This window comes from Phalaenopsis equestris, unplaced genomic scaffold, assembly GCF_001263595.1.
Source record: "Phalaenopsis equestris unplaced genomic scaffold, ASM126359v1 Scaffold000240, whole genome shotgun sequence".
In the NCBI taxonomy this organism is placed as follows: domain Eukaryota; kingdom Viridiplantae; phylum Streptophyta; class Magnoliopsida; order Asparagales; family Orchidaceae; genus Phalaenopsis; species Phalaenopsis equestris.
This window is the reverse complement of record NW_018164682.1, coordinates 2,773,241-2,798,124: the sequence shown is the minus strand read 5'-3', so window position 1 is coordinate 2,798,124 and position 24,884 is coordinate 2,773,241. Positions and strand designations below refer to the sequence as shown.

Below are 24,884 nucleotides of genomic sequence, written 5' to 3'. Positions count from 1 at the left end.
ATCGCAAGCTTAAATAGAAAGCAGTGCTTCGGCTTAAAGCTATACACCTATCATTCTAGCACACCATATGAGTTACACATGCATGTTTGAACTGAAAGCCGTTCTTTTTCTATGCTCAAAAAATGTGATGAATTGGAATCTTAGCGTGTGTTTGGGGCACCGTTTTCACTAATTACTGTCTTCAAAACTGTGTTAGGGGTCGTTTTGGTGTGTAGTTATTAGCACTGATTGTTCGCGGAACTGCGAAAGTTGGGACGGGGGAGTCGGACATGTTTTGCAATTTGATCTTCGTTCCACGTTTGTAAAGTCAACGCTACCCCTTCTCATTTTCTTTATTTCCCTCCTATGTCCAGACAAATATCCCTTATTTCGTTTCGACTTCTCCCATCCATTCTTCTGTCATTGTGGTTCTAGGGAAAACTGATTTCTGTTCTCCTCTTCATTTGTTCTCGTTGTCGTCACCTGCTGCTCACTTTCTCTACATGTATATTATATCATTCTATTGTTTTCTTTTTTTTTTTTTTTTTTTTTTTTTTTTTTTTTTGTGGTTTCATGATTTGCGCTGAACTTTCTTTTCTTTATCTGCTTTTCGGTTTAATTGTTGATGATTTGAGGCTTTAGTGGTTGAGGTCGTATGTCAATTTCCATCGTTTTCGTGTTTGGTTGTTTTGTTGTTTTGCTTCCAACATTCCACCCATATATTGGTTGTTTATTTACCTCTTTTTGAATCATGAAATGATTTTTATAGAGACAATTATATGCATTATGAGTAGTTTTAAAATATATTCATCTAAAATTGTTGTGAGCTATTGCAAGTCTGAAAGTTTATGTGTTTGAGCAGTCAACAATTTCATTTCACTTCTTCAATCTGAAAATGCTTTTTTTATGGATATAGTAATATGCAATGTTGTTTATTTTTAAAAAAGTATCAATTAGAAATTATTGTTTACCAATGTAATTATGATATTTTAGATGTCAGATTAGTCAGTAATTTCAGTCAACATCCTCTTCTTCAAATCGAAAAATAGTTTTTATAGGGACAATTATGTGCACTATGGGTTGTTTTTAAAACAAATCCATCATAAATTGTTTTGAGCCAATGCAAATTTGAAGGTTTAGATATTAGATCAATCAATAATTTCATTTAACTTTCTACTTCTTAAATCTAAAAAAGCTTTTGTTGAAGACAGTTAAGTGCACTGTGAGTTTTTTTAAAATATATTCATCTGAAATTGTTTTGGTTAAATGCAAATCGGAAAGTTTAATTGTTAAACAAGCCAGTATTTTCATTTCACCACCTTCTCTTCAATCTGAAAATTATTTTTTATGAAGATAGTTATGTGCATTGTGGGTTGTTTTTAAAAATAGTCATTAGAAATTGTTGTGATCCAATGCAAATATGAAAGTTTAGATGTTAGATAGCTCGGTAATTTCATTTCACGTGCTCTTCTTCAATATAAAAATGTTTTTTTATGGAGACACTTATGTGTACTGATGGTTATTTTTAACAAATGTCCATTGGAATTTGTTATGAGCAAATGCAAACATGAAAGTTTAAAATATTAAATCGGTGAGTAATTTCATTTCACCTCCTCTTCTTCAATCTAAAAATATTTTTTTTTTTTTTATGGAGACAGATATGTGATGAGAACTTTGGTACGCCCTCCTTTTCGTCATTCCCCAACACAAGGTACTACATTCATTATTATGAGTGTTGCAGCCAAGTGATTAAGGGAATGAATGAACTCTTCAATAAAAGACACTCATCATTATGGAGTGTCATTGAGAGAGCATTAAGTGTATAGAAGAAAAAGTGGGTCATATTCCGAGATATACTGACGCACTCTTTCAAAAAACAGATAAAGATAGTTGTTGCAACAATAGTACTCCATAATTTTATATTGAGGCATCCACCCCAATATGATATTGATTTCAGGGTCTTAGATGAAAACTCTATATGCATGCCTGAGAAAGCATTCCAACATCGGGTCAGACATTCATTGCCTGATGAGGACTTTTAGTATTACCGAGTACAACACTTCTGAGGGAGAAGGCATGTGGTAGATTGTACCGTTAAGAAAAGATATTACAGATGCTTTAATAAACGCATCAACTGTATTTATATAGCATCACCTACTAATTTCTTATTTATGATTCTTATTTCAGCTACACATTGGATTTGTAGATGCTTATCATCAAAATCTTTATAGCAATCTGTATTGTAGTTTTTTATGTGTCCTAACTACTTTTTATTTTTTTATTGTAAAACTATTTAATTTTTTAAATAGTTTTGTCGCATATTTACTTTATTTTGTCAATTGAAGTCATAGTATATTATAATAGCAGGAAACATGAGTTCACACTTCTGAAGGAGAAGGCATGCAAGAGATGATAGAGTTAGGAGAAGACATTACTAATATTTTTGTGAACACATCGACTAACATTTATGTAGCATCACCTACGGATTTCTTATTGGTAATTCCTATTTCAACTGTACTTTTGATTTGTGGATTTATATTTTTTAAATTTTTGTAGTGATCTGCATTGTAGATTTTTTTATGTGCCCTAACTGCCTTTTATTTTTTAATGTAAACCTGTTTACTTTTTATTTATGTTTTTGTCACATATCTTTTTTTTTTCCAATTGAAGTTATAGTTTGTTATAATAACAGGAAACATGAGTTTAAGAGCATCAGGTACTTCGAAATTTTCATCCTGCTGCTGTGCCACGTGGTGTGTTGATTACTATTCAAAAAGAGAAGACAACTAAAGAAGAAGATTTTATTGTTGTCCCAGAAACAAGGCACCTGAAGATTGCAATTATTTTCCTTTGATTGATGACACGAATGACATTACTCCAGACAATGATCGGGTCAGGAGAGATGCTGCTATGAAGAGAATATTATCTTGAAAACTTGATCTCTATATCATGAAAACAAACATCATTCTAAACTAACTGATTCTTTTGATTATCCTCATTATTGTAACTATATGCATGAACTAACTGCTCACCTTTTTATGTATTGGAATATTTTACACTATACTGAAGTTTTTTTATGTAGCTGAACCTCTTTCTTTTATTTTGTTATAATTTTTCTGAAAACTACAATTATTCGAATATATTACATATATAAAAGCAAAATAATATTTCTCATCATAAATAATTATAGCATAACAGATCTTCTAAACAGACTCTTGTTTCTCCATCAATAGCTTTCAGACAGCTCCTGAGAAGTTGATTCTCCAAAAAACAGATGGTTGCTCCAAATATACCCTTAGTCTAATATTAAACTATGGCTCGGAAGATGCTAAACAGCTAAATAACCATGGCTTTTGCCAGTTAAATTAAAGAGTTTTAAAAACTACTACTGCGCTTTATTTAGGTTTCAAAATTAGCTAAAGCTTCCCTTGCTTTTTATCTTCCACTTAAAACTCTTTCACGTATGAAAGAGAACATACAGCGCTACATGTTCCTTTCCCATCTACTTCACATTTGATGAAACAGAGAAATTAAGCAGAAGCTAGACATATTGCACTCTCATTAGAATGAACAATTTCAATGTCCATGAATGAAGCCTATGTAGCTTCTTCACCACCACTGTAAATCACAGCATCAATTAGGTGAATGGCAGCAACTTTTTCAAACCTTTTGACAAACCAAACAAAACAAGTCATAGGTTGATTTTACTTCCAGATAACACTCTTGATCATATGCCAAATAATGCAATATAAATATTAAAATCTCACAGAAAAAAAAATGTGAAGTACATGGCACACCATTATAAAAAAAACACTTTTAGAGACAATAACAAAGCACATAACGGGTTTTGTTCATGAAGCATTACAATTTGAAAAACGTTAACAATGTCACCTGGTACAAAACTAACATTGGTGCTCTTTATTTGAATGCATGGGACATGTTTGGATGTTAAGGTGCAGCAGAATTTACAAATTAATAATATGATAAATAGATTTGGGTCACAACCAGGACGCAAATAAGCTATTCATAATTAGTCCTATTGAGTTGAGAAAAAGCCTTAGAAATGTAGGGTTTTTCTTCAATCACTCGTCTCTTGATGAAGGATCCATTCCAGTCAAAGGGCTATCAGCAAAGTACTCTTGGTGTTTCAAATTCACGCCATACTGCTCGAGTCAAAGCAAAATTTTTTTAAAAAAAAGATTAAATATGAAACAATATAATGAAACTGAATTGAAAAATTAAAGCCGATGCAAGCTTGCCACACAAATGGCAGCATAATTTACTAAACAAAATAATCACAACCAGGAAAAGGTGAATCAAAAGTTCAAAAACACCAAAGTTGTACAAACTTTGAGCAGTAAACTAAGATGCCCATTCAGAAAGATGGTTGAACAAAAAAAGAGCAACACATGGTGTTCGAAGTAAAATGATATTTTTGGGCTTCAAAATATCAAACATTAGGTGTTAGATATCTAAATACATAAAAATTGTGTGGTACGCATGTAAATAATCACAAAATCAATGAGATATTATTGATAATTCGAAGGAATGCAACTGCTGGTGTTTAAGAAGGACAAAACTTCAAATAGCAAACGCTCATTTTGTCGCAAAGGATCCGGTTTTGAAGTTTTCTGCAGAATTGGCCACTTTAGACCAATTTAAATCCGTTTCAATCAAAACCGGATCAAAGACAACTGATAAGAATTTAATATATTCTAATACTAGCGGACAAGCAAAGAATGGGCCGGAAAGCATAGCTTTTGCATATAGTTTACTTGAAATTTATAAGATTATCTTTACAAGATATAACTTCATAATCAATATAACTTAATTCTAAACTATTTTATTTCATAATAATTAATTAAATTGCATAGAATTTATTTTAAAATATAAGTGAAATCACTGAAAACAGGGAACTGTAACTGAGTGCCGAAATAGCAGTTGACCTCCAAAACTAGTAAGACCATAATAGATAAATCATAAACAGAAAGTGAAATCTAAATCTTTGCAGCTAATACAAAACTGAAAAACCAAATTGGTTGTGTTAGCATATGAAAATATCAAATTACAAGATGTATGTTTATTTAATTATACCTTAGAATAATAAACTCGCTCTATTATAAACAGAGGGGTCTCCTAAGTAAATAAAAGAAGGTACAATTTCAGTTTTTCTTCTACCTCTCGCAAGGTTGGAAATAACAAACAATTGCGAGAATATATTCATGCAACGAGCAAGGACCGGAACTCAAAGAATGCGTTTGATGAAAGTAAAGCTGAAATCAAAGGCACATTGTTCCTTTACCTCTCGCAAAGCTTTTGAAAGGTCATCCATTGTCAAAACAAGACGCTTCTCCTGTCGAAAACTTGATTAGACCAACTATTGCAATCACATAAATTAAAGGAGCAATTATATACATAGCACACAATTCTTATGTATTTACATATCTCACCCCTAAACTTTCATATTTACATGCATAGCACTTTGGAGCTTTAAACCTATGCATCAAAACGTATATTTTACTTTTAAAAGGTAGTATATAGTCCTATTTTTTATGTGATGTTAAAGAGTTGATTGCTATGTTATATACATGTTTTCATGCATAGGTTTAAAGTACCAAAGTGCTATGTGTGTAAATATGAAATTTTAGGTGTGAGATATGTAAATACATAAGAATTGTTACTAAGTATGTAAAGTCCCCAAAATTATAATGCTAAAAGAAACCAGGCAGCACCTTCGGCTGCTTACTCTTATCCTTAACTGGTGCAGCTAACCTTGCTTTGCAATGCCTGATTCAATGAGAATTAAAGACAATAAGCATTCCTCGTCTTCTTTTTAAGGGAGAGAAGGAAAATGAACGTCTACTATTGCAAACATGTAGGCCCCCAAACGAAGAAGAAAAAATGGACTGAGAAGGATATGAGACTTCAACAAAGGATCATATTCCTATTCAATTACGATAACAATTAACTATTTGTTTTATTGAGAAATGAGAAATGAGGAGAATTAAAAAATATATATTTACAACCATTATGTTGCTCGTTTTAACTTCTTTGTTTGGTATATAGCCTATTGTCCACTTGTAAAAATAGAAAGGCTGCTAGGATGAACATTATCCTCTTGCAAATGGAGGATCAATCGACTAATATATTTAATATCTTCCCTTAGAGAAATAATAGGAAATAATAGAATTTGTGCGTATGCATTATCCCTGCATTGTAAAAAATTATAAAAAGATTTTTTGCGTGCATATTGGTCCACCAGACACTCCTCCGCTTGCTACTAGCTGGTTTTTTCATCATCCAATTCAAAACAAATCAAAAGAAACTGTTTCTCTTAAACTATGTGCCTCGTTCCACCATCACTCACTGCTGATAAGGGAAGTGGTTTTTTTTTTTTTTTTTTTTTTTTGGGTACCCACCAAAAGTTTGGGGATTTCTTGATGCAGGCGGAATATGGACCTGTTAACTTTGAGGATAGAACCAGATGTAAATCTTATTGATGCAAAGAGGGGTAAATATCAGGATCTATTAGTAAGGAAAGAAATAAAAATAAGATACAATAGAAATGGAAAGGAATAATAAAGAATCAGGCTAATCACTCGAAATAAACAGGAATAAATAATGGCTAAAACTAACCATTAATTAATATTCTAATACTCCCCCTCAAGTTCAAGCATAGATGACAGTCATGCTTAAATTGGATTTGAAATCATCAAATAGTGGCCAAAGAAGTATCTTTAAGAGAATATATGTCAACTAGCTACTAGATGGCACAAATGAAATACAAATTTTCCCGGACTCAAGGTTTTCCTTAATAAAGTCTCGATCAATATCAACATGCTTGGTTTGATCATGTTGAACCGGGTTGTGAGCAATGCTAATGGTTGTCTTGCTATCATAGAATTGTAAAGGAGCGGAAACTAACATACATAATTCGTGGAGCATGGTGTGTAACCGGAGAGCTTCACAATTTTCCAGGAACATTAACCTAAATTCGGCTTTTGCACTGCTCCGAGAAACTACAAACTGCTTCTTTCTTTTCCACGTGACCAGATTTCCCAACACAAATGAGCAGTACCCCGAGATAGATCGTCAATCATAAATGGACTTGACCCAATCCGCCTCTGTATAAACTGCAATAGAAAGAGAAATATGGTGGGAAAAAATACAAATATGAGTCTCGTGTGCCTTTTAAATGTGGAGAATCAACTGAACAGTTTGAAGATGGTGCTCATAGGGATCATGCATGAATTGACTGGCTATCACAACTGTGTGGCACATGTCGGTGTGTGTGTAAGCAAGGTAGATCAGTTTCCATACAAAGGATTGGTAGTAAGTCTAGTTTAGAGAAGTTGCATTGGAAACATCAAGAAGTTTTGCATTTGGATCTATTGGGACAATCATTGCTTTGCACAGGAGAAGATTTTTCTCTGTCAAAAGGACAATCACATATTTTTGCTGAGACAAGTAAATATCCTATGATGACCGAGCAACTTTCATGCCTAAGAACTACCAGAGAGATCCAAAAAGGAAGCAGCAAAAGTACCTTTCAGAGACTCCAATGTTGGTAAATAACAACCATTGAGAACAACATCGTCAAAATAGACGATAAAGATAGCTATCGAGTCGCTGGAGAAATGTCAGAAGAAGAGCGCGTGGTCTGATTGAGCCTAAGTGAATCCATAGCCTAGCACCACCTTTATGAGTTTCCAGAAACCATGCAGTGGTGATTGCTTCAATCTATAGAAGGATTTTCGCAGCCTACATACTTGCCCCTGGGAGGCAGTGCAGTCAAAGCTTGAAGGAAAAATCATGTATACCTCCTCTGTAAGATCGCTCTTCAGGAAAGCATTCTTCACATCAAGCTAGAATAAGTGTAAATCCAGATTCACTACAAGGAAAAGAAGACTTAAATGGTGTTTAATTTAGCAATTATAGCAAATGACTCCTCATAGTCAACTCCGTAAATCTGTGAGTACTTTGGCAAGCAGTCGTGCCTTGTTGCGTTCAAAGGATACATCTGATTTAAACTTGATGCTAAAAATCCATCGGCATCCCACTGCTTTCTTGCCCTGAGGAAGATCAACAATATCTCAAGTATGGTTTCGCTAAGGGGCATTCATCTCCTCCATGATGACGGCTTTCCAAGCTAGGTTTACTAGGGAACCTCAATAGTAGATGGAAGCTAATGGTTGGTCAGGATCATAGCAAACGCTCTATAGGTTGGCGATAATCTGTAAAGAGACATAATTTGTCATGGGATAAAAAGAGCATACCTGATTGTGTACCTTACAAGAGGAATTGACTTCCTCCATTGGAGTAGGAGGGAATTCAGGGTCCAGCAAGGGGTTAGCAAGCTCCATAGAAGATGCATCAGAACGAGTGTGTCAAGTGAAGACACAAAGAGTGAAAGGATGCGCTGGTGGAACCAGGGACAGCGGGTTCCTTGATGGTAGGAGAAGTGGGTGGAAACAAATAAACAAAGGGTTCCTCGATAGTATGTGACGTTGGGGAACATCCACAGAAGTAGGGCAAAGAACAATTTCCAAGAACTTCAGCTCTCCCTCACTGGAGGCCGAGTTAGGAAAGTAGTGAACAATTTCAAAAAAGGGGATCGCCACTCACATAGACCTTATTTGTGGAAGGTCAAGGCATTGATTCCCCTTTCGAGTGGCAGAGTATACGAGTAAAACACATTTTATGCACCATGGATCGTTTACTCCGAGTTGAGGTCGTGTTCCGAGCAAAGGTTGTGCGTCCAAAAATTTTGGGATCTAAAGTGGAGAAGGCTCAATTGTTAGGAAAACACAATCTCAAGACGATTAAAAGGGTACAGAGTTATGAATTTTTTAGGGAACTCTATTAATGAGATGAGTGACACTAAGAATAACATCATTCCATAAATGTTTTGGAACATTAGAGTGAAACATAACGGAGTGAGTAACGTTGAGGAGATATTGGTTTTTGCTCTTAGTTATTTCATTTTGTTGAGTGTCGACAAACGAGCTATGATGGAGTATGCTCTTACTTACAAGGATTCTCCTACTAAAAATTTAAAAAATTCACGATCATTGTCAGCCCGAAGGACTTGAATAGAAGTTTTGAAGGTGTGGAAACTTTTTAAAGTGACAGGAGCTGCAAATTTATCTTTTAAAATATAGACCCACAATATCCGAGTGTTGTTTTCTCTCAGCTAATCCAATTTGTTGAGTGTCTACAAACGAGCTACAATGGAGAATGTTCTTACTTACCAAGAATTCTCCTACTAAAAAGTTAAAAAATTCACGACAATTATCAATCCGAAGAACTTGAATAGAAGTTTTAAAGGTGTGAAAACTTTTTAAAGTAACAAAAGCTGCAAATTTATCTTTTAAAATATAGACTCGCGTCGTCCAAGCATGGTCATCAAGCAAAGGAACCACCATTTATTGGTGTAACTAGGAGTACAAAGGATTCCCATAAGTCACTGTGACTAAGAGAGAAATGCGCAGAAGGTGTGTAATTGTGGGGTGGATAGGGAACACGATGATGTTTAAATAACTGATAAGTTTCACAATTGAAATTAGAAGCTTTTATATTAGTAAACATCAACGGATATAACTTTTTTACATACAAGAAATTATGATGACCCAAACGACAGTGTGATAACATAATAGGACATTCAGTAGACTAAGATAAACTACAGTTGTTGGATGGAGTGTCCTCGTTCTCAGTGTTTTTCTCTTTGAAGAAATAAAACCCATCTACCCGCTTAGTAGTTTCAATCATCCTCCCCAAACGACGATCCTGAAAGACAGACATTAGAAGAAAAATAAGCAACGCAATCAATATCACATGTCAACTTACTGACAGATAAAAGGTTACACTTCAACAGAGGTATATGTAACACAGATTCCAGAGTTACACCTGTTGTTAAAGAAACAGACCCTTCACCAACAATGGAACTTTGATCCGTCAGCAATTTTAACAGCATATTTCCTTGAGCAAGGATAGTATGCCAAGAATGCTTGAGAGCTTCAAGACCAGTCATGTGGTTCGTGGCACCTAAATCAATGATTCATGGACTAGAAAGAGCAAAAGAAGTAAGTGTTATAGGATTGATACCTTAACGAACGTGGGAGGTCGACGAGACGGAAAAGAGCTGGCTGGATTCAAGTAGCGTGATTAAGTGATCAATTTGACTTTTAAGGGAATTGGAGGATTTCGGATTATCCTAAGTAGAAACCGAAGTACCATGTTGGATTCAGATTCAGATGTCATAGCGAGAACCTTGGCAGCGGGAGATTTAGCTGAAGGTTTGGATATAGGTTTCCCATGGAGCTTCCAACACTTATCACGAGTGTGATTGGGGGCTTGAAAATAATCACAAGTGGGATGACCAACCCCAGGTTGAGAACTATTAGAGACCAAGGCAGATACTTTGGCCGACGGAGTAGAAGCACCAAGCATGGCTCATTTTGCGATGAACCTCAGCGAAAGTAGCGTGAGTCAAAGGAAGAGGATCCCTACCAAGAATGTCCCCAGACTTCGTCAAGAACTTTGTTGACGCCTACCAGAAATTGTAACATGCAAAATTTTTCTAAAATTGACTGGAAGAGAGATAGGTCGGTTGGAGATTCCTAAGTGTAGTCATAACAGAGATCGAATTTCATCCATAATGCAACTAGGTCATTGTAGTACTGGAGGTCCTTGATCTTTGTTTTGCCTCATGGATTTTCTTAGACATCTCATAGAGTTGGTTGGAATTCCCTACATCCGAGTAGATATCACAGACTGTCGTCCAGAGAGCACTAGTGAAAATAAGGAACATATATGATCAGTGAATAGAAGTTGTCATGGAGTTGATAAGCCACGATATAACCATGGAATTCTCCACTTCTCAAGCTTCATACGTTGGGTCACTCTTTGGAGGTTCACGAAACATACCAATGAAATGACTGAATTTCCGACGACCTTTGATGAACAAAGACACAAATTGAGACCATTGGAGAAAGTTAGAGTCGTTCAACATATGAGTTGTGATCAAGAAGTTCATGTTATTTTCTGGTCCCTCGGTCTGCAGAAGAATTGAGGTTGGTGTTGGTCCTCCAGTGGATTCAAGTACATCGTCGGAAGTTGGCACCATGGTGGAGTATACCATGATTCTGACTAAGCCAAAGGAGATATGGGTATGCCGAGACATAGGAATATTCTAGTTGCAAGAGGGAGAACTAGAAACGGGAGATCCTATAGGGGTAGATGCGGCCTCGGGGAAGGAGCTTCGGCGATCCAAGAGAAAGACCTAGCTGACAGAGGAAAGGTTCGACGGCTAGAAGAAGCTCTGGCCAGGTAGAAAGAAAATCTGGAAGAGCTTCAGCGACCCTGGAGAGAGACCCATCTAGTTGAAGAAGGATCCAACTGCTAGAAGGAAGCCCTAGTGAGCTGGATTGAGGATCTGGAGGGACATTCGGTCGGCTGAAAGAAGAAGCTGCGCCTGGAAGGAAGACCTGGCCGCTAGATCGACCAGCTGGAGGGAGAACCGGCACTGGAACAAATGTTAGAACGAACGGCTGGAGGGAGAACCAACACTGCAACGAAAGTCTGCGAGTCAGCGGCTATGGGAGACACCCAGTGGCAGCTAAGTTAGAACCTGGCTCAGATACCATGTTAACTTTGAGGATATAACCGAAGGTAAATCTTATTGATACAAAGAGGGATATAAATACCGATTATTAGGGGTATAAACAAGTCAAACACGAGCGAACCCAGCTCGTTTATATTTCGAGCTCAAAAACAGTGCTCGTTTTCTTAGCCAGTTGAACACGAGTTGTTCGCGAACTAAGAGTCGTTTTGACAACCCTAATCACGTAGTCATAAGATGTTAAGGGATGGGGCAAGATTTAAGAATTATTGTTTATATTAAAACATCATTTGAATCTAATTTAATAATTTTTATTCTATTTTCTTAATTAATAATTTTAATTGATTATAAATCTTTGTAAGATTTGTTCGTTCGTGTTCGGCTTGTTTTGGCTTGAAATACTACTCATCAAATATATATATATATAATTGATGAGTAGTATTTCGAGCCAAAACGAGTCAAACACGAACAAACAAATCTTTGTTCGTGTTTGGCTCCTTAACTTAGCGAACGAGTTAAACACGAGCTTCTTAACGAGCCGAACACGAGCTGTTCGCGAACAACGAGCCGTTTTGACAGCCCTACCCATTACATGATCTACTAGTAAGGAAAGAAATAAAAACAAGATACATTAGAAAATTAATGAATAATAAAGAATCCAAGCTAATAACTCGGAATAAACAGGAATTAATAATGGCTAAAACTAACCATTCATAAATATTATACTAGAACCAAAGTTCCGAAAAAACTTCCAAATGTCTTTATCAATTGAACTATTTGGTAACCACAAGTATTTGCAATGAAAGAGTTTCTTTAAAAAAATTCATGATAAAATAAAGTGATACATAACTTTGTTAAATAGATGTTTGACAATACTAGAAATGATAAAATGATAAATGTTTATAGAAATGGGTAGCATTAATAAATTCTATTGAGAATAAGATGGTTCAAAATAGAATTAAATTGCTTGGGCATAAACAAAAGAAAATAGAAGATGCAAAAATCTATACATAAAATTAACATGGAAAAATTAGAGAAGTAAAATTGTCGGAAAAAACTACACAAACAAAATTTACGCAAAAGCGCATAGTCAAATAGATTTAACATCTCAAGTAATAATCATCAAGAATAGTGAAAAATGTAAATTCATAAAAGTTGGCCCCAAATAGTTGGGATAAGGCTATGTTTGATTGTGATGATGAATCCATTAACCAATACCCTATTGATGCTAGCAAAATATAATTTAAAAAATTAAAAAAAAATTAGTACTAAAGAGACACGGTGGCATCTCATTTCAGTACAGTGAATCTTAGACCAGGTTATACTGATGGACGATCCTAACAAAAAGATCAAAGAATCCATTTTCACCATATGAGAGGTAACTAGTAGAAAACGCCAGTAGAATGATCTGCTAAACAAACAGAATGAAGATAAGGACTATGTAAAGCTACTGGAAATAGAATCATTCAAAATTCTGTCAATTTAATGATGTAGCTGGTCCTCAAAAATATTATCGAATATCAAATCAAACTAATAATACCAAAACCAACTTATAGCTATATAAAAAAAAATCAGATAAAAGATCCTTCATTTTGTAGGTCAGTCCTATTTGTCAGTTTAACCATCCATCATTAATTTAGTCTTGCCACTTTATTTGTTAGTCAGGCCATCCACCATCAAAAAAAATCCTTGACTATCATTTGGTGAAGTCAGCATAGGTCCATACGTCTAACAACACCTAATTTGTCAGTGTAGCCAAACAGCATCAAAAAATTCTCAGCATTCATGTGAAGGGACTCCAAAAAACATTGAATCACTATGAAATTTAATATCATCACAATACTCTTCCTAGGAGAATTCTATCTACTTAGGGAAAGTGATTAGAACTATCTCCTACTTTTTGCAGGATCATTATGAAAACATCTATATTACAATAACAATCAACCTGATCTGTTGACCAACCTTATTATAGCTCCTTTCTCCATTTTGGTATCTCATAAATCAAAATTTCTTTCAATTTTATGTAATTTTTGTCTTAAGGATAGTTTTTTTTTCACTTTATAAAATTAGAGTAGGTTTGCTTATGTTTTAGGAAATTTTTTTAATTATTTCCAACTTTTATATGATCATGGCTAGTGAATAAGGCTCAAATGTCCTTCTCGGTTTATAACTAGATCTCCAAAGGTTGTATTATGTATTGAAAGACGAACCAACATTTTTCATGATTAATTGCATGTGTTTGAAGCTCTACTTGACTCTCTCATATATGTTCTTCTTTTTATATGTAGTTTTCTCTTTTCTTTCACTACCTTCCCTTGTTATGCTCACTAACCTCTCTCGCTCTTTCCTATCATAAAGAAATTGAAAAAATAGGATCCGTCATTACCATCACTCTGAGGACCTAAAACACTACAACACTCGATTCCACTGATTCTATCCTTATTATACAAAACTCCTCTCTTTAGAGATACATAATTCTCTCTACATTATCATTACTCAAATGAATCCCTAATCTTTCTATTTTTCTCTACCTCTATAACTTGAAAAACCCACCAAATGCCACAGTATTACATAATACCTAATAGAAAAAATGTCTGGCATCTACAAGTTCCTATGCATCACCTGCTCTCACTTCCCACACTGTATAAATTAAAATCAAAGAGAGATTATAGATAAGGACTTGAATGCTTATGAGATAAATATTTACCAAAATTCACACTATGAATAAAAAAAAGTTAGAATGCACCATCATTTAGAATTATTATAATACAAGGCACTTTAAAAAAACTGATAAGAATGGGCAATAAATGTTATACATTGACACAATTCGGCCAACCCAGTTGAACACAACAAATTTGAATCTAAAATTAAAAGGAGTGAAAATATTTTATTTGTTTTAATACAAAAGGAAGATTGCAATACAAAAATCATCTTATTACACTTTTTTTTAAGGAAAAAATTAGAGACGAGAGATAGAAATTATGGCTCTCTTTGAATGAAAAAAAAAAAGAAAGAAACAATCATGTAAGCTACTATTCAGTGGCATATATCCATTTTTTTAATACATGGTTTCAATATTAAAATTCTTTTCATTCTTTTAAATAAATATAAAAGAAGAATTCGTTGTTCATAATTTTGTAGTTAAAATATTATAAGGATATTATGTTGTTCCAATTATTTTTTATATTAAATTAAAATGTCTTATAATTGATAAGGAAGTTATTTTTTTCATTTCAATAATAAAAAATATAAGAAAATCTAAATACATACCAAGAACTTATGTATTTACATATCAAACACCTAAATTTGATATTTACACTCATAACACTTTGGTCACAAATCTAAGCATGAAAAGGTGCATTCACTTTTGACATGTTATTAATTGTTGTATTTTTTTATGTGTGCTAACTTTTTTAAGTGTTATGCATGTAAATATGTAAGTTTAGGTGTTAGATATGTAAATACATAAGAAATGTGTGGTATGTATATAAATTTCAGAAAAATAAAACATAATGTCCTATTTGAGTGCTATAATTTCTTAATTATTGATTTTTTTCATGACTACTATGTTCTTCGACTACTAAGCTAAGTGTGTGCTCAAGCATCATAGGGAAAGTTAATGGTAAAAATAAAAGTCATTAATAACCTAATAAAGAGGTATACAAGCACAAAAGATAAAAGCAACGTGCAATTTACATAGCATTTTAGTGAAAATAGTTAGTGTTGTGAATTATGGGAGACAAACCCTCATCTTATGATAATTGCATACCAAAATCAACAGCCCTTATCTGAATTTTATACTACCATGTTCTTCGTCTGTTTGGGGCAGCTGCAGCTTATTGAATGATCTGCTGATAAGCTGATTAAAAATAATCTGTTGATAAGCTAGGTGCGGTGGCTATTACAAATTTTTATTTTTTTGTAAAAGTCAGACCACTGCCACCGCACCTGATAGGTGTGTGAAAAAAACGCTATTTTCAGTGTTTTCAAAATGCATAAACTGCCAAAACGCAGTTTATCCAAACAGACCAGGTGCATTTTCAAAACGCCACCGCAACAAATAAGCTGCCCCAAACGGACCCAAAGTTGATTGTGTGCCCATGCACCATAGGGTATGTTAATGGTAAAAAGAAAACTAATCAATAGCTGATAAAGATGTATACAAGCATAAAAAATTAAAGCAACAAAACAAATTTACAAAACATTTTAGTGAGAATAGTTAGGTTTTCGAATCATAGAACAAAAACCTCATTTTATCATCATTGCATGCCAAATTCTACATTTATTATTTCAAATTTGATACTAATCAAATGGTTATTGTCACTAAAAAAGTACATAATGAAGTTTCATTTTAATAATAAATAAATAAATATGCAATGTCCAATATGTATCCTAAAATTTCTTAGTTATTGACTTGCCATATGATATTCTCATATCATGCTAAGATTTGTTATGTTAACTTTTACACTATGATACAAATGTATATATTATCATGATTGCAATACAAAAATCATCTTATTACACTTTTATTTGTTATGTTAGCTATACATTAATAAATGCATCATAGTGTAAAAGTTAATGGCAAAATGAATAATCAACAACTAATTTAAACTTATAGGAGCATAAAATTAAAGGGACTTGTGCGGTTTACATGAAATTTTAGTGAGCATAGGTCAGTTTCTAAGTGAATATAAAAGGCTTTCCTGGAATCATAGAACACAAAACCGCATATTACCATTATTACATTGCAAAAACACACTGGCATCTGAATTTCATGTTTACCATAAATTTAAGTATAAAAACAAACTATTACAATTTTATATGTGAAATACTCATAATAGCTTAAAGAAAACAACAAAAATAAATGGGAAAGCAAAACATACTGAAGTGCATCATTTGCAACTTCGGAGATGAACTTCTGGGTGGCTACAGCAACAAGCCTTGTTCTGCCAAAATAAAAACACAACAAGGAGCACTTATTGATGGGTACTTATGGTGAACAGAAAAGGAAGCCGTCAATATAATAAAGGCATAAAAAAATTCTGGAATGAAAATATTAGAAATATAAAGATTCAAAAAATATTCCCACCAACAACACCAAATCTTTATCCCACTAAGTGGGGTAAACTACATGAATTCTTTTTCTCCATTGCGTCCTATTGAGTGTCATATCTTCATTTAATTATAATAAATTAAGATCATTTTTTATACAATATACCGAAGTCTTTCTAGCTTTTTGTCTGCCTTTCTTAACATAAGTCAAATTTGAAACATCTACTCTCCTAATTGAATCATCAGATGGAAAACTTTTAATGTGACCAAACCATCTAAGACAACTCTCTCTAATTTTGACTGTCACTAGAGCTACACCAACCCTATCACGGATATATTCATTTCACATTTTATCTCTAAGTGAAAAGCTACTCATCGACCTAATCATTCTCATCTCTGCAACACTTAACTTAGTTTTATGCTTCTTTTTTAAAGGACAACATTCAACGCCATAGAGCAATGAAGGTTTCGCCACCATATTATACAATTGTCCTTTTAGTCTAAGCGGTACTTTTCCATAACACAATAGGCCCGAAGCATTCCTCCACTTCAACCAACCAACTTGAATTCTACTAATAACATCCCCATCCATATCACTGTCACTTTGAACAATAAACCCGAGATATCAAAAGCATTCACACCTTTAAATAATTTGATCACCCACAGTTACAATTCTGACACTAAAGCTAATACTACTAAAATTACATACCATGTATTCAGTTTTAGTTCTGCTCAAACGAAAGCCTTTAAACTCCAATGTAGATCTCCATAATTCAAGTTTTTTCTAAGCTTTCTCTCTTGTCATATATATGAGAAGGATATCATCAGCAAAAAACATACACCAAGGTACATCCTCCTGTGAATGTCCAGTAAGCGCATCCATAACAAAGCGAAAAGATAAGGGCTTAAAGTTGATCCCTGATGTAATCCAACAGAAATAGGAAAATATTTGGTCAATTCTCCTCTTCAAACACAAGTAACAGCTCTAGTATACATATCATTAATGACTTGGATATAAGTCATGTCAACACATTTCTTCTCGAGAACTCTCCAAAGGATATCTCTCTGAAGGATATCTCTTGGAGCCTTATCGTAAGCTTTTCCTAAATCAATAAAAATCACATGTAGATCCCCTTTATTATTTTCTCTATTATCTATGAATTTCTCTGTCAAACCTCTCAATAAATGTATAGCTTCCATAATAGACCTAACCGGCATAAATCCAAATTGATTATGAGAAAGTTCTGTAATACGTCTTAACCTACGTTCAATTACCATCTCTCATAATATTAAAGTATGACACATCAACTTAATTCATCTATAATTTGCACACTCTTGTGCATCCCTTTATTCTTAAAAATGAGGACCAAAATACTCTTCCTCCACTCCTCGGGCATCTTTTTAATTTTTAAAATAATATTAAAGAGTTTAGTAAGCCAAGAAACTCCCAATCTCCTATATATTTTCACACTTCAAATGGGATATCATTAGGCCCTACAGACTTTCCACCCTTTGTTTTCTTTAAAGTCTCCTCAAATGAATCATTTTATTATTATTAACGATATTAAGATCACTAAGGTCGATCGTATTTTCAGAAACTTCATTAAAAAGTTTATCAAAATAACTCACTCAATTATGTTGAATATTTTTTTTTAAGAAAATCACTTTTTGATTTTCATCTTTAATACACTTTATTTAAATTTTTACTTTTCTTTTCCGTTTGTTTGGCTAGTTTATAGATATATTTTTCACTCTCCTTAGTATCTAATCTATTATAAAGATCACTAAAAGCAGAATTTTTAGCGTTACAAATTGTTCTCTGAGACTCCCTACAGGCCATTTGATATTTTTCCCAACTCTCTAAGCATTTGCATTTAAACCAACTTTTTATAACATAACTTCTTATATTTTATCTTTTCTTGCACATTATTATTCCACCACCAACTATTTTTATTTATAGAAAATTTTCCTTTTGATTCTCCAATTACCTCTTTTGTCACTTGTTTAATAGTGTATGTTACTTTATCCCACATAAAGTATGTTTTTTTATAAACATCTCAAATCTTGAAATCATGAATTTTACTCACAAAAATATTTTTATTTGTGTCTTTTAGGAACCCTCATCTAATTATACGACGATGATTCCTAGTATTTTTTATTTTACAACTCTTCATCTTAAAATCTAGAACTAATGATCGATGTTGAGTTGTTAAATCCTCACTTTGAATGACCTTAAAATCTTTACATTCTCGACAATCTCTTCTTCTCATAAGAAAATAATCAATTTGTGTTTAATTAGATCCATTCTTATAAGTAATATAAGTAATAATATGTTCATCCCTTATAAGTAATAATATGTTCATCCCTTTTCTTGAATAATGTATTAGCAATAACAAAATCATACGCTAAAGCAAAATCTAATATGGCTCTACCTTCTTCAAAAATAATTCCCCATGGAGGAAAATTAAAGTGATGTTTCCTACTAATTTAAGAACCAAGAAATAAGCTAAGTTTCTAGAAGCATCTTCCAAACATGGCCACATAGGTTATCTTCTATTCATTGTCAAATTCTTACACTTTAGAGGATCACAGTCAGAATTCAATAGCCAAATCTAAATTTTAAAATAATAGGTATAAATCTCACAATAATGAACTTAATCATGTCAAGACATTAGCACGCCTGATGCACCATTTTATATTAAGGTGATCATTAAAGTAGAATCAAAGCTTCAAAAATCACCATATATGATGAATCAAGTGGAAACATAGAAACTAATCTAGTAAACCATAGCAAGTTCATAAAAAGGAAAAGGGACATTTACATATGTACCACACAATTCTTATGAATTTGCATATCTAACCCCTAAAGTTTGATATTTATTTTTATACCACCTTGATACTATAAGCAATGCATAAAAAGATGTATTTGAATTTTTAAAAGTTAGAAAAAGTGATACTTTTGATGTGATGTTAAAGATTTAACAGCTATGAATGTAAATATTAAAGTTTAGCTGTTAGATATGTAAATACATAAGAATTGTGTGGTATGTACGTAAATGCCCCAATAGAAGAAAAGAATCGGAAAACTTACAATCGCAAGTCTGGGCATTGAAAGCCACTTTTACCCAGGTAGTGTTCCACAAGCTCATCGGGGATCTGCAAAAAGGAAATCATAAGGTTGATGTGAATAGTTTTATCAACTAAGAGTGGTGAGAATTTTCTTACAGTGGGAGTGTAATCCATCAGTGAGGAGAGAAACTCAGTCAGTGCAGCCTCATCATCATGCCTCCCTTCATTTGAGGAATTCATTTCCTGGAAGGACGAGGAGAAGAACAAAATCCTTGCTTAATTCATGTTGTTTCTTCAAAAGTCGGATGTGCTTGTTTAAAAGGGGTAGAAAAGGTATAATAGAATAAATTATTTTTAAGCCAAGGCAAAAAGAATGTGCATGTTAAATAATAAATAATTTTATTCATGTTAACTTAAACAAATGTAGTTTATCTAAATTTTTAACAAGAATTCAAAAAAATTAAGACTTTATTTCTGAAGTAAATGATACATATCTATATTTAACTCCAAACAAGAATCATTGCAAGTTCAAACTGAATATAACAACATAGAAAATTTTCACAACATGACTGATACAAACAATTATCATTATTGCTAGAATACTTTGATCAATTATTGCATTTATTTCAATCACTGATATAATAATACATGTAAATCCAAAAAGCACTAAACCAGCCAGCTCCTTATAAAACATATAGACTTCAACGCGCAACTAATCAGTTTTAAGCCATCTACTTGTTATGTGCCACTTCGAAATAAATCCAAAAACAGAGCATAACAGATGGAACTCCTTACAATTTATTATTTTTTTTTCATTTCATGCCATAAGTTGTATATGAGGGAGGATACAATTAGGAGATGGAATATTTTTGGCACTGGAAGCAATTTTCTGAACAATATCGCAATTCGTAACACAAGAGTAGACAAGAAACCTGACCATAATAAGCAGTAAGGACATAAACCCTAATTAAATATCTCCATGCGAAACGGAAACTTCGTAGAATTTGGATTTAAAAAAAAAAAAACTAAATCCCTAAAAAATTGAACACTCCCAGAAATTAGTGGATTACAAAAAAATTTGATTGACCTTCGACTCGGGAGGTGAGAGCTTCAAGAAAAAGTAAGAGAAAGCATATATTGAGTTGTGAGCGCAAGGAACGAGAGAAAAGCGAAACCCTGAAGCCGCCGCCGCTAGAGGAGACTGCTTATGAGAATGGAGGGCGGGTGGCTGCTGGCCTGCTGCTAGGAGTTCGCCTCGGCCTCTTGCTTGGTAGGGCAGTAAACGAGCCGATCTGGAGCGAGCTGAGGGTTGGCTCGTCTCTTGTTTGAAATCTTCTGTGTTTTAAATTTGTTCGTGATAAATGCGTCGGCTCGAAAAAATTAAATTAAAAAAAATAGGTACAAAGTATTAGATTTGAACTTAGATCAAGTATATAAAAGAGAACACTAACTACATTATCACATAATATATTATAATTTAAACTTAGATATAAATATATAAAATATATTATTATATAAATAATATATGTAATATATTATTATATAAATAATTATTTTTTTTAATTTCGAGCTAAAAGGAGTCGGACGCGAGCGAACAAAGAGTTGTTCATGTTCGGCTCGTTTATAATTCGAGCTTTAAATATTTGTTCGTGTTGGACTCGTTTACTTAACAAACGAGCCAAACATGAGCTACTTAACGAGTTGAACACGAGCTGTTCGCGAACAACGAGCTTTTTTGACAGCCCTAGTTGGTACTCCGCAGGGACGGAGGAAATATGCATACGGGTCCAACTAAACGCGTGATTTTCAAACCGATGGCATTTATTTTTGTGAATTTCAAAAAATATATAAAAAAATAAATCTTTTGGCAAAACTGGGCTCAACCCATTGCATAAAAAAAACAAGCTTACATATCTTAGTCAGCTTATTTACAGTGGTGGCATTTTTTAAAGCGCTACCGTCTGTTTGAAAACATATTTACATTAAACGCAGATCGCATGGGAGGAACTGCGATCTGCGTTTCATTTGGGCGAAAAGTCACCTTTCGCCCCTACCCTCGCTCCCTCTGCATAACTCTCGTTCGCTGAAAAGTTTGAAGCCGATCAGGGAAGCGAAAAGAATTGGAGAGATGACAGTCGATAGGGTCTCCTCCTCCGCTTTTCCTGTCGGAGATTGTCATTAAAGACCTTCATCTTGAACTAGATGTTAACCAGTGAGAGAAATCCATAAATGTTTTGCAAGTCGACGGTGCACAATGTCGACCAACCATCAAGAAAATGCATCACAAATTGAAGGAAGAGAGGGCAAGCTGACCTGATACTCCCACTCGGCAGCAATAGCTTTCGCTTGGGCCAAATTTGGGAGCGAGGTCGCTTGGAAGGGGTCTTGAGAGTGCGGTAGTTGAGCATCACCATCCAACCATTGTCGTCGTCTGCCATTCGGGTGGTCACCTCCTTGTAGAATCGTTTTCCCACCACGGATCACGTCCTTCTCAGTGGTCTCCATTGGTGATTTGAAAGAGACGGGGGGACGATATACTGCAGAATAGAGAATGGATCGTCGGAGGGTGACCAGATTCATGATTTGGTTCGTCGGCGATCCCATCTCCCTCTCAGAATTGGGTGTGATTTAGGGGAAACTTTAGCTAGAGCTGCGAATTTGGGTGTTTTGTTTCGGCCATGTTGAATACGAAAACTCTTTTGTTTAATAATTGATATTTCAGAAATAGTTGTTTGTCCGATATATTTATTTTTAAAAATACAATGTGTGAAATATTCATTTACTCATATTTAATTGTCTCCTATTAAATAAATAGTATTTTTTCTAAATTTAGGTTTGCAATTAATTTGTAGAAATTAGATTGTATGTATACAATACAAATACAATAAAATATTTATTAATGTTATATTTTATTTTTAAGAATCCATTTTTTTATATCATTTGTGTAATTAAACATATGTAATAAGGCCGAAGGAGGCATCTGATGGGTAAAATAAGGAAAATTTTTTTTTACAAACGCAGTCCATGGGTTCCAAGTTGCATCTGTGATTCCTTCATCTGCAATTTTGGTAGATGCAGTTTTTTCTATTTGGAGCGAGATCCAACGTTTTAGGTTTTCGCCATTAGAACTAAAAGCATGTCATAGGGTTTTGCATATTAGATACCGACATTGTGAAACATGACCTAAGGGTAAAAAACATTGTCAATACGAGTTGAGAATTCCGCCAACATTTTTAAAAATAAGCTAAACAATGTCATTTGTTCGATATGTTTCGAACTAGTTATGGGTTGTAAAATCTTATGTAGTTCAATATACAATGTTTAGGATTTACGTTAGCAGTAATGGATTAAAGGAAGAAAAAATTATAAAGAAAAAGAAGAAGAAACCAATGAGGAAACATGAAAAATAAGTCTACTGTATTTATTTTCAAGTGTTTAACTTTTTACTTGTGTGAACTGACTGAGAAGTGTGTTGCTTCAATTGTGTCATTTGTTCAATATAAAATTTCATTTGTTACATTTTTCTCTGGATGCATTTGTTCAATGCAAAATTTCATTTGTCTCATTTGTTCAATGTATTATTTGCTAGTATCTCAATATAATCACATGTATTGTTGACTTATCAATGTAAAACAATGCACTTTATCTCTGGGAGCTTTACTTATCCAATGTGTTTGGAAAAATTGAAAATAACCATGATTTGTCTTTGGAGAACAATCCATGTAAATACTATCTACAAGTATTCCTCTATATCATCATGAGCACCATAATATCGTCAAATTAATGTCATAATACAATCACAATATTAACACATTACAACATCAATTCAATCACAAAGCAACCACAGTGACATCATAAGACAACCACAATACAATCATAATACAAAAAATTACCACCAAAATACAACCCCAATACCACCTATAACCCAATACGACCAAAACAACATCAAAATAGCAGTACAACACTGTTGACCTCAATTTTGATGAGGACTAGTTTTCTTCTCTTAGAAACCTATGATCTAACCATAAGATTTTCTTGTTGACTATGAGGACTAGTAATAGAACCCATCATCTTAGAAATTCTAAACACTTATTTACTCTCTTTGGGGATTCACATGTATGGATTTTAAACTTTGGCATTTAGAAGGATGAAACCAATATGATGAAGCCCGAAGAGAGTCCCCATAGGACTTTCAGGCCTTAAGTCAACCCTGTTTGCACACACTCGAGCCCATCAAATTCACACATTCCAAAAACCATAAAATCACCTTCACCTAGCCTTTCTCCTTACTCCTTTTGGAAACTCACGTGGGTGGCTCAAGCCCTTAGCCTTTGGCTAAGATGGACATGACCAACATGTGGAGGATCAAAAATGAGTTCTCCTATGGGTCATATGGCTTTAAGTGGGGTTTTTTGTAGCATGCATGATCATTATATTCAATTAATTCCAATTCTACTAAAATATCCAACTTTGGCCTTATAACCCCAAATTTCACCAAAATTATCAAAATGTCTGTGAAGCCATAAGATTTTCAAAATTGCCCAAATTCCCAATTTTCCACCTAGAACCATGTTAAATCACTTTGCATTATTAAAATTGTCAAAATTCACCCCAAGTTCTCCTAAATCCACTAAAATGACCAAATTACCAAAATACCCCCAGTTTTCCAAAATTCTCAAATCACCACCAATTTTCATCAGATTCATTTCAAATTCACCCAATTTCATCAAATTCATTTAAATTTCACCAAATTCCAAACTTAAATCCAAATTCAAGCCAACCATCCCCAAATTAACCCCAAGCCCAGCTCTTCACCAAAATTGAGCCCTATGACCATTCCAATTTCACAAAATCCACACCCTAAATCCATCATGACAATTTTCAATACTCATTTGAACCCTCAATTGGCTTAAGTCCACACCAAACCAAGCCCATATCCAATTCAAAGCCTAAATCCAATTTTAAACCTAAATCCCAGAATTTGGCCCCAACCTTTTTGATTTAATCAAGGCTTAATCACCTCGACCTCATCCTAAGCATATGAGCTGACCGCATCAATCCTAGCTCAGCTTATTTTGTGGCTTGGACCAATGATTCCTCAAATTAAGCAAGCCCCCTCCCTAATTTGGTTAACTCACTTACTCATGCAACCAACTGACTTAAC

The 24,884-nt window shown here is 33.9% G+C and overlaps 1 protein-coding gene across 3 annotated transcripts; it reads right to left on the bottom strand.

The window, feature by feature from the left end:
* Positions 1 to 3,781: 3,781 nt before the first annotated feature.
* LOC110024050 (transcription initiation factor TFIID subunit 10) lies at positions 3,782 to 21,058 on the bottom strand. 3 transcript variants are annotated; one of them, XM_020723783.1, is made up of 7 exons: positions 20,808 to 21,058; positions 19,877 to 19,963; positions 19,743 to 19,807; positions 16,483 to 16,545; positions 5,712 to 5,766; positions 5,282 to 5,332; positions 3,782 to 4,142 (listed from the first exon to the last, which is right to left on the bottom strand). In XM_020723783.1, exons 2-7 carry the CDS (start codon positions 19,958 to 19,960, stop codon positions 4,062 to 4,064), a joined length of 399 nt encoding a protein of 132 aa, XP_020579442.1. In that variant the 5' UTR covers positions 19,961 to 19,963; positions 20,808 to 21,058; the 3' UTR covers positions 3,782 to 4,061. The 3 variants fall into 3 exon arrangements, with proteins under 3 accessions (XP_020579442.1, XP_020579440.1, XP_020579441.1); XM_020723781.1 differs by having other exon boundaries at positions 20,753 to 21,041; XM_020723782.1 differs by having other exon boundaries at positions 20,791 to 21,041.
* Between the last annotated feature and the right edge of the window lie 3,826 nt (positions 21,059 to 24,884).

Coding starts and splice junctions, on each gene's coding strand:
- LOC110024050 (XM_020723783.1), bottom strand. CDS start 19,960: ATGAATTCCTCAAATGAAGGGAGGCATGATGATGAGGCTGCACTGACT. Junction 19,808..19,876: donor TGATGGATTACACTCCCACT/GTAAGAAAATTC, acceptor TCCTTTTTGCAG/ATCCCCGATGAGCTTGTGGA. Junction 5,767..16,482: donor GTTGCAAATGATGCACTTCA/GTATGTTTTGCT, acceptor TCATTGAATCAG/GCATTGCAAAGCAAGGTTAG.